Below are 9,436 nucleotides of genomic sequence, written 5' to 3' on the forward strand. Positions count from 1 at the left end.
TCTCAGGGGGAATGGGGTCCCCAGGCCCCCCGGCTGGCATGCCCTGAGCACCAGACAGCCTAGGACAAGAATTTCTCCCACTGGCTTCCCTGCCCCCAGCCTCGAGACCTGTCGGTCACGTGAGTGTTCTCTCTTGCTCCTCCCCAGGTGGTGAAAAAGGTGAAATCTATGCAGATGTTCCACATGCCGGTCACCTCGGCCATGCAGGGAGACCGACTAGGCATCTGTGTCACCCAGTTTGACCCCAAGCTGCTGGAGCGTGGCCTGGTGTGTGCCCCTGAGTCCCTGCACACTGTCCACGCGGCCCTCATCTCCGTGGAGAAGATCTCCTATTTCCGGGGACCCCTGCTGACCAAAGCCAAGTTCCACATCACCGTGGGCCACGAGACCGTCATGGGCCGGCTGATGTTCTTCAGCCCCACCCCTGACAGCTTTGACCGGGAGCCTGTGCTGGACTCCTTCGACTTCTCCCGAGAGTACCTCTTCCAGGAGCAGTACCTCTGCAGAGAGGAGGCGCCAGCAGCAACAGAGAGTGGCGAGGCCGACAAGAAAGGGGGCCAGGCCGCAGAGGGCCGCTGCCCCCGGCAGCAGTGGGCCCTCGTGGAGTTTGAGAAGCCGGTCACCTGCCCCCCGCTGTGCCTGGTGATCGGCTCCAGGCTCGACGCGGACATTCACGCCAACTCGTGCCGGCTGGCCTTCCACGGCGTCCTGCTCCACGGGCTGGAGGACAAGAACTACACCGAGAGCTTCCTGCCCAGGCTCAAAGTGTACAAGCTGAAGCACAAGCACGGCCTCGTGGAGCGGGTAAGTCCCGCCCGACCCTCGTCCTTCAGGCCTGCGGTGGGAGCACGAAGGCCCGGGAGCCCCTCTGGCTCCATCGTCTGTGGAGATGGAAACAGGCCCGAGTGCTCATGTGACCCGAGTTCTTCCAACCCATTGGTCACTAGGCTGGGGCCTACTCCAGATGGGGGCCCGCTGTACTCACCCCGCCTGCCGCTGCGGGGGTTGGGCAGAGCCGGCCTGGCCTCTCACACAGCAGGTTTCAGACTGCAGCCTCCCAGAAGCCAGCAGTGCCAGCTGCCGCCTGAGCGAGTCGGGGGCTGGGACCTGTGTGATGGCCAGACCCTGCCTCTCGTGACCTCAGCGGGGCCGTGTCTGCCCCTGGCTGCTTATGTCAAGAGAGGAAGTGTGGCCAGTCAGTACTCACCAGGCCGGGCCACATCTGTGCTCAGCCTGTGGGCAGGAGGATAGGCTAACGTGGTGGGGAGAGGGTGCCACAGAGAGAGATGCAGCAGGACCTGCAGGGCACAGCAGAGCGAGTGCTGGCTTTCTGGGAGCTCAGGTCTTAAGGAAGGGGGTGCATCGGCCTGCTTTACAGACCTGCCATTAGGGTGGACGGAAGAATGTGGTGACCTGCCCCAGAGACCTGGAGTAGTGGCCTTCTCCCATGGGGTGGGCATGTGCCACTCTGCACACCTCGCCCCGTCCATCATCTGTCATGGCCGCGTCCCACAGGCCTCGATGAAGGGGGCGAGGGGGGCTGGACAAGCGTCGGCACCTCACCGCTCTGGCTGGCTCCCCGGGTGTGGGCCGTGTGGCTCAGGAATGGCCGAGGGAGGCACCGGGACCGCACTGGACTTTACCTGGCTCTCAGCAGGCCCTGCGGGGTAAGCGCCGCCCTCTGTGGCCCAGCCCTGCCCGAGTCCGTGCAGCCCCAGCACCTCGTGACCCGTGTGAGCAGGCGCAGGAGCGGCGTCCAGGGCCCTGGCCTCAGGCGCTGTTGGGGCCCCATCGTCCTCTTTCTTCCGCCGGCCCTTCTGCTGGGCGCCTGGGCTCCCTTGCAGAATTCTCTGTCGCCGCAGCCCTTTGCGTCCCCCTCCTCCCAGCCTGCTTCCTGGGCGCTCAGACCCTCCCCTTCCTTAGCCCAACTGGGAGGGCCCAGCCCTCCCCCTCAGCTGGGTCCCCCCCTGGCTGCCTGGGTGTGACTCACCCCTGCAGCCTGCTGAGCGGGACACGCCGCTCCGCGAACTTCCGTGCTCCCGTGGGCAGAATCGTGGCGGCCGGTGCCTGAGCTCCCAGGACCTGGAAGGCATGGAGGGCCCACGGGGGATAAAGGTGCTCGGGGGCAGGCCTCGAGCAGTCCTGCCACGTGCATGAAGCTGATAAAGCTCTGGCCACTTGTTTTATTTTTTTAGCTTGATTAATTAGAACTATTGCGGAGTATAATGATTCTGTGGGGACGTCCATTACGGAGCATCGTCCCACCTGTGTGTTCGTGCTTCTGGCTGCCCCCGCCCGGCAGCTCAGGGGGGCGGTGGTCACCTCGACTCGAGAGCAGCCAGTACACATGCTGCCAAGCTGCCCCTGACCGCGCTGGGCCTCCACGGCCGGAGCCGCCTGCTCCCTGCCCCTGCGCCCGCTCCGTGTGTCCCTGCCGGCTGCAGGTGCTGTCCGTCCTTGTATGACCCGAGGGGGGGAGAGTTACTTTTCCTTTGTACTTAAAAAATTTTTTTAGTAGATCACTTACCTTCTCCTGGAAGTATTTTTTGGCAAGATATATATCACATAATAATATAGTTAGCGAAATTAATAAGTGTGCATGGCAGTTACTCAGGGAAAATCCGTTTTCTCCCTACAGTGAGCCCAGACCACCCGGGCCCCTCCCCAAAGGCAGCTCACGGGAAACCAGTTCAGGAGACGAGAAGGGGCTCGCCCCCGAGTCACAGAGTGGTCAAGTGGGATTTGAGCCTGGGACTGAGTCACCTTTGCACACTAGTCTGGCCACCCCGCAGGCAAACTCTCTGTCACCAACCCTGTCAGCAGGAGCAGTTTTGGTTACACCGTCACAGTTTCTATTTGGAACTGAATTTTATCCTGAAGGATGCCGAGGATTCCTCTTGGCTTTAAGACTCAAAGTCTGTGTGTTCATAAATACCGATAGCTGGTTAGCTGTGTGTGTCTATCTGCTGTGAGATTGTTGAATCTTAAGGTGCTTTAAGAGGGGCTCTCGCTAGGGAGAGGAGAGATGGTGCTTCTGGGAAGCTGGAGTCTCTCTGGTGGGACTTGCCTGCCCTGAAGTTGGCCAGCATTGCACGTGGGGATCAGCGGGACAGGCCCAAGCCCTGCTGGGCCCCGGACATCAGGCTGCTGCGGACGGCCGTTCCGCAGGTATCCTGGGTCACTGAAAGGCCACCGGGCCTCCACCTCACAGGGGTGCTGAAAGAGCCCCAGCGACGATGCCCTCCTGTGTGCGTGCTGACTCTGGCCTCGGCGCCGCAGGCAGGCCGTTTCCCAGAGCCGCCCCAGACAGCAAGGTGGGCTCGTCCCCACAATGTCCTGTTGGCTTCGACTGCACCAGGGCGCCCAGAGGCATTCGGCCCTGCTTGGTTGGCCTCCCCCGGCCAACGTGGCGGGCCGGGCAAGTGCCCAGCCTCACTGGCTCCTGGCTCGTGTGGTGGGCAGCACGTGAGACTCCCATACGGGAATGTAACGGGACTGCGCCCCGGGGCCGCAGGTCGAGCTGGGTGAGGGCATGTGGGATCTGCGCTCAGCGAGCGGTTGGCTCCCGCTCGTGTGCCGAGTGAGGGTTAGTGCTTTCAACCCCTCGTGCCTACTCTGATACTAAGGAGGCCTCAGCTTGGGCCGGCGTGGTGTCCTGCCCTCTCCCCCAGGTTTCATCTCTTTCTGAAGCTCCTTGGCCCCCGCCAGGAGCCCGCCAAGGCCGGTGGGCGTGGCACGTTTGGGGAGGGGGCTAAGGGTCAGGCTGGCCCACGGTGTGATTGTCCAGGCCAGGGACTGCCCGGTGCTCATCTTTCTTGTCTGGCCGCCTCCAAAAATTCCTGGACACATCACAGCTGCCTCCCAGCTTCCTGGGCAGGCCTCCAGGCAAACAAGCTTCCAGGAAAGAATCCAGCCTCCTGGGTAGGGTCGTTACCACCTTGGTAAACAGGCATCGGGCTTTTCTTGGCTTCCTAAGCTCTCCTCTACTCGCCTGCAGCACAGAGCGCTGCTGGCCGGACAGCTCCGGGCCGCCGTGACCACCCGCCGCGTGGAGAGGGACGGTTTCCCCTGGTAACGTCAGTGTAGGCCCAGTCCAGTGACAAGCACAACATTTTGCCTTGTAATTTGATAAAATAACCCCCTGCGCCTCAAAAGCGTAACATTTGAAGACCACACGGCTTGATTTCACTTACGTAATGGGTGTGCGCTGGTTTTAAAAAATAAAGGAGAATGCGTAGTTGGGTGAGATACAGGGGAGAGCTCTGCACGGGGGAGGGGGGCACCTGTGGCACCTCCTGGCAGCTGGGGGGGGAGCGGCCCACCGCCGCCACAGACGCAGCAGAGATGTGTGGGCGTGGCCACGCACCCATAAAACTTTGCTCATGGACACACACACATGCTTTTCTTATAGCTGTCACATGTGCTGAGATGACATCTTCTCTGCTGCTTTTAAGCTTATTGGAAAATGAATGAACTATTTGCTTGCGAGCTTTTCCGACACAGCATTGGGCAGTTCGGCCCACTAGCTAGGGCATCTCTCAAGGCCGCGTCTGATCGTCACCTGCCGCTAAGAAGACTCAGCCCAGGGCCCTGCAGAGGCTCAGGCTGGGCAGGGGCTGAGACAGGTAGAGCCAGTAGAGGCCTGGGGCGTGGGGAGGGCTGATCTTTCCAGGGAGAGGGTTTGGGAAGAGACTGAGAGCCTGTGGTGGTGAGGGCAGCCGCTGAGGGTTCTCAAGTAAAAATGCAGAACTCTGTTTGTTTAAGTGTGTGAACCCAGAGACAGGGAATGACGCTGAGTGGAATGGGAACACGTGGTGGAGCTTCCACTTTTATAAAGGAAAAGCTGGAAAGTGACTCAGTCAACAAAAGTAAGAAAATGGCGGGGACAGGGGTCGAGGGTATGGTGATGGAGGGAAGGAGACTCGGCGGGAAGCGCGGCGGCGTACCCAGAAGCTGAGGTCCCGCCCCTGCCGGGATAAGGCCAACCCCCACCATTTTTCCTTGCTGGGAAAGGGGGCCCACACCCCTTTGCCATGCCCTGCGGCAACGAAGAAGGGGAGCGAGTTTGTGTAAAATGCCGAGTGCCTCAGCTGGCGCTGAGTCGCCTCTGCTAAACAGTGGCTCTCCCCGCCTTCACCTGGACCCCCCAGGGCGATGCCTGGGGTCCCAGCGGGGTGACGGCAGGGACCTGCCCCCCACCCCCCGTGGTGGGTTCAGGCCAGGCGTGCCAGCCTGGAGCTGGCACCCACTGGCGCCGGACAGGGAAGGCCTGGGGCTGGGCCCAAGTTGCCTGCGGCAGGGCCCAACCAAGTGTAAACACGCGTCTCCACCGGGCGCAGCGGCGGCTTTGAAGTCTCAGGCGGCACCGCCCCTGGCTCCTGGCTTGCCCGCTCCACTGCTGAGGGCTTGTGAAATGGGCACAGGGCACCAGGGTGCATGCCGGCCTGCGGTGCAGGCTGGCCACGTGGGGCTGTCCCACCGCAGCCCGGGGGAAGCCATGCTGCCGTGCGGCCAGCACCGGCCAGCTCTGCACCCCTTGCTCCCCTCTGCAGCAGGTTGGAGCCCTGCCAGTCTCTGTCCTTCCCTTGAGGGGGACAGTCAGCTGGCTGCCCAGGAGTCCTGGTCCCGGGTGCACCCTTGGCCTCTCCCCTCCTCTGCCCCTGGATGCCAGCGTCTGAAAGCCAGCCTCACGCCGCTGAAGTCTGCTGGCCTCCCGTGAAAACTGAGCTTTTGCCCACAGATAGTCACACAGTCAGGGCAATACGATGTGGAAGAACCCGTGCTGGAGATGAATGTGCTGAGCAGGCACTGACTCCACCTAGTCCTGAGCACGTTACCACCTCCCGCAAAGAAAACCTGTTTCTTCTTTCCAGGAGCCGGGTGGGGGGGAGCGGGGGCGCTGGGGAGGGCGTGTGTGGGGCCGAGCGAGGGCCGGCGTGCAGAGTGCGGAGCGTGCCGTCTGCCTCCTGTCCTCTCCATGACGGGGCGGCCCGGTACCCCCTCATCGGCCGCTGACAGGAGCCCCACCCGTGTGTATGCAGGAGTAGGGGAGATGTTGACGCTGGAACTGAGGCACAGGCTCACCACCGCTGGGCAGAGTGCCTGCTTGGCGCCTGGGTGGGTTTGGAGGAAGACGCGCCTGGCCAGCCTGAGAGCTGGCCGGGGCAGGGCGGCGAGTCCCCCCCTGCGGTGCCAGAGCCTGGCCCGCCCTCTGGCCCACAGCGTCCTTCCCTTCAGAACGCCTTCCCCTTCCCGTGACAGCCGAGAGCGGGTCGTGTGCCCCTTCTCAGGGGAGATAACACGGGGGGCTCAGGAAAGGACTGACGTGCCCGGGGACCCCCTGGGCCCCGCAGCGGGGAGGAGGGAAAGGCACCGTCCTGCTCCGCGTGCCAGGCGAGGCTGGGTAATGCCGAACGTCATCTTCCCGGTGACCTTGGGGAGGACGTCGCTTTGGTCACTGTCGTGGCCACACCCCGTCTGCCGGGCCCCTCCATTGTCCGGGCAGCTCGGGGCTCCCTCCTGCGATCCCAGCCCGGCCGCGTCCTCAGAGCGGGCTGGCGGGCGCAGGGAGGCTGAAGGGAGCCACCGGGGCCGGTCTGTGTGGGTCCGTGCTGGGGTCCCTGCTTTTTGCCAGCGGCTGGGTCGTTCCCTGCGTGGCTCGTCCCTGCGTGGCTCGTCCCTGCGTGGCTCGTCCCTGCGTGGCTCCCGGGCGCGTGCGAAGGCTCCATCCCTCTCCACCGAGCTGCTCCCCTCCTCTCCCCTCCTCCGACGGAGTCGCTTTCCTGGGTTCTCGTCCTGGGCAAAGCCTTGGGCGTCCTCGCCGACACAGCGCCCTCATCTCACAACAGCCTTCCCCAGAGGAGAAGCTAGGAGATGTCTCCTGCCACAGCCATCGTGCGGGAGAGGCCGTGGGGCCTCGGGCCCCCCGGCGCCCCCGTCCCCTCAGCGCGGGGGGCCGGCTCGGGCTCCCTTTCACCCCTGCGGCCCCTCTCTCCGGTGCCACTTCTCCCATTTGAATGAGGATCGTCGCTTCAGACCTTGGGCCGCTCCCAAGCCTCATCACGGGCCGGCCCCGAGAGAGACACACACGTGTAACGACATAATTACGCGCGGCGGCGGCCAAGTCCCCGCTCGCAGCCGGGACGGTGGGGGCGCGCCTGGCATGTGAGCGGCGCCCGGCCTTGGTGTGCCCGGCCCCTCCCGAAGGCCAGCGACGTCCCCCTTAGCGCTGCCCTGGGTCGGCATGGTCCCGAGGCCGCGGCCCACGGAGCACCCCCACGCTTAGCCGTTGGGCTGACGTCACAGCGATCGACTCCCACGTGGGCTGTCTCAGCCGTCCTCCAGGAGGGGCTTTCCTCGTTGGCCATGCTGGTGTCTGATCTCGGTGCTCCCCTCCGGCTGAAAGAGGCTGCAACTTGGAGGCGAGCCCTGGGGCCCAGAGACGGCCTCGCTAGCTGTGGCTCTGGCCAGGCACGCAACTTTGCCGAGCACCAGGGCCTGCTGGCCTTCCCTGGAGGTCAGCGATGGTGCGGAGGCGCCCTGCCCAGCAGGCGGCCGGGGACACGCTGCAGCCTCCTCTGCCCGGGCGGGAGGGGCAGTGGGCGCACGGGCTGGCGAGGCAGGAGGAGGCAGAGGGTCTGCGCAGCCCCCACACCACCCAGCAGCGCACGTCCATAGCCCCAGGCCGGGCCTCCTCCAGGCTGCCCTCCCAGAGCAGTGTGGACCCTCGTGGGCAGGGGGCATTCGTGTGCCCGAAACCGCACTGGGTGCCCATAGGGCGCTCCGGCCCCTGCCCACTCACTGCCTGAATGGAGACAGAAGTTCTTGTCCACTCAGTGCCGCGGCGCCTCCTGGTCAGGCCTTCGGACAGGAGGACGGGAGGGTCACAGGCGCTGCCTGTGAACGAAACACTTTCTAAGCTGGAGACCGCCAGGCTGCAGGCAAGAGGGAGCCCCCGGGGCCCTCCGCAGAGGGTCACGAAAAGCCCATTCGCTCTTCACCTTATCCCGGACGCTTAAAAAAATATTACGGTCATGTCGGTCAGCGAACTGCCCGGCAGGATTACGGCCCCGCCCACCCCCGCACACCGACACCGGTCAGATGAGAACATCCACGAGAAGCGCCCGCGCCCTGCCCCGGTCCGTGTTTATGTAGCCCTTAAGCCAGCGCCGGGGTCGTTGCTGTCTGCCACGAAAGCCCCGGAGCTTTTTGAAGTTCCCTTGAGTTAATAAAATTAGTCTGCCCTCCTCACAAGACCCTGGCTTGGGGAAAGATGGATCCTCAGCCATCGCTGCGGCATTTAGCTCTTCAAGTTAATATTTTATAAGTGGGGGGGCACGGGAGTTGCTGCGGTGAGCCTCTGAAGGGTCTTCCGGGAGCACGCCTGCACCCCGGCGTCTCCTCGCCGTGAGGCTGGGCGACGGCCCGCTGTGTGCCCGCCTGGGCGTGGGGGGCTGGGGCCCGGGCCGGGGCGGGGGAGCTGCTCAAGCTGGATGAAGTGTGCCCCCACGACCCTGGAGGGATTTCCCTCCTCAAGCTGCCTTCTTTCACCAGCCTCCTCCCACACCTCCAGATCATGTTCGTACTTGCCGACCCGCTGTGGGCTAGGGCTGTGGGGGCAGAACTAGGCTGCTGAGGGCCCGGCCAGCTGTCAGCAAGGAGGCAGCGTGGCCAGACCGCCAGTCCAGGGCGGCCCGCGTGTGGGGAGCCCTCCTGGTGACTGGCAGCCCGCGCTGAGCCTGGGAGGGACCTGGGACCTAAGGGTTTCGGGTGGGGGCAGAACTGGGGGGCACATGGGAGGGAAGGAAGCACGACAGAGAGGTGTGAGGAGATTTTGGGGTGATGGATATGTTCGCTAGCCTGAGTGTGGGGATGGCTTCATGGGTACATGAATGTCCTTAAACTTACCAACGTATGTAAGCTGCACGCCTGCCCTCGCCCGTCAGCTGCAGCTCAGTGGAGCTCTTCAAAGGCCACAGGCACAGGTGAGTGTTGCACACGTGCCGGCAGTCACGGTCAGGTGTGCGTCACGGGCAGGCGTGCACTCATGAGCTACTCGGGTTTCCACAGAACCTATCGCCAGCACCGCCTGGTTCCGGAAAGGCAGCCAGGGGGGAGACGGGCATGTTTTTCCTTCAAGACTAGTGCCCGGCTCAGAGCAATAACCACGCTCCAGAAGAAGCTGTGACATACACCAGGCAGTGATCTGTGCTCTGACATAATATCAGGCAGGGCGAGGGCGGCAGGGCGTGCCAGCACCCCGACTCTGCCAAGGCACGGTCCAAATGCAGTGGGGTACAGGGAGCCTGTAGCTGGTCCTTCCACCAGGACCTGGGTGAGCCCCCGAGGCGGGAGCCTCGGTTTGTGCACAGTTGCAGTCCTGACACGTTCCAGGCTCTCTGGCTGAGAGCACCTTGGGGCGGGCGGCGGCGGACAC

General features: G+C 63.7%; 1 protein-coding gene across 2 annotated transcripts in view; it reads left to right on the forward strand.

The window, feature by feature from the left end:
* EEFSEC (eukaryotic elongation factor, selenocysteine-tRNA-specific) overlaps positions 1-9,436 on the forward strand; it is a 180,798-nt gene that overhangs the window by 138,670 nt on the left and 32,692 nt on the right. For both annotated transcript variants that reach the window (XM_004692327.2, XM_012732218.1), the window contains exon 5: positions 148-804. In XM_004692327.2, the coding sequence (XP_004692384.1) occupies positions 148-804 (657 nt within the window). The remainder of the gene's footprint in view (positions 1-147; positions 805-9,436) is intronic.

The sequence above is a fragment of the Condylura cristata genome, unplaced genomic scaffold, assembly GCF_000260355.1.
Source record: "Condylura cristata isolate star-nosed mole 26May11 unplaced genomic scaffold, ConCri1.0 scaffold00033, whole genome shotgun sequence".
Lineage (NCBI taxonomy): Eukaryota > Metazoa > Chordata > Mammalia > Eulipotyphla > Talpidae > Condylura > Condylura cristata.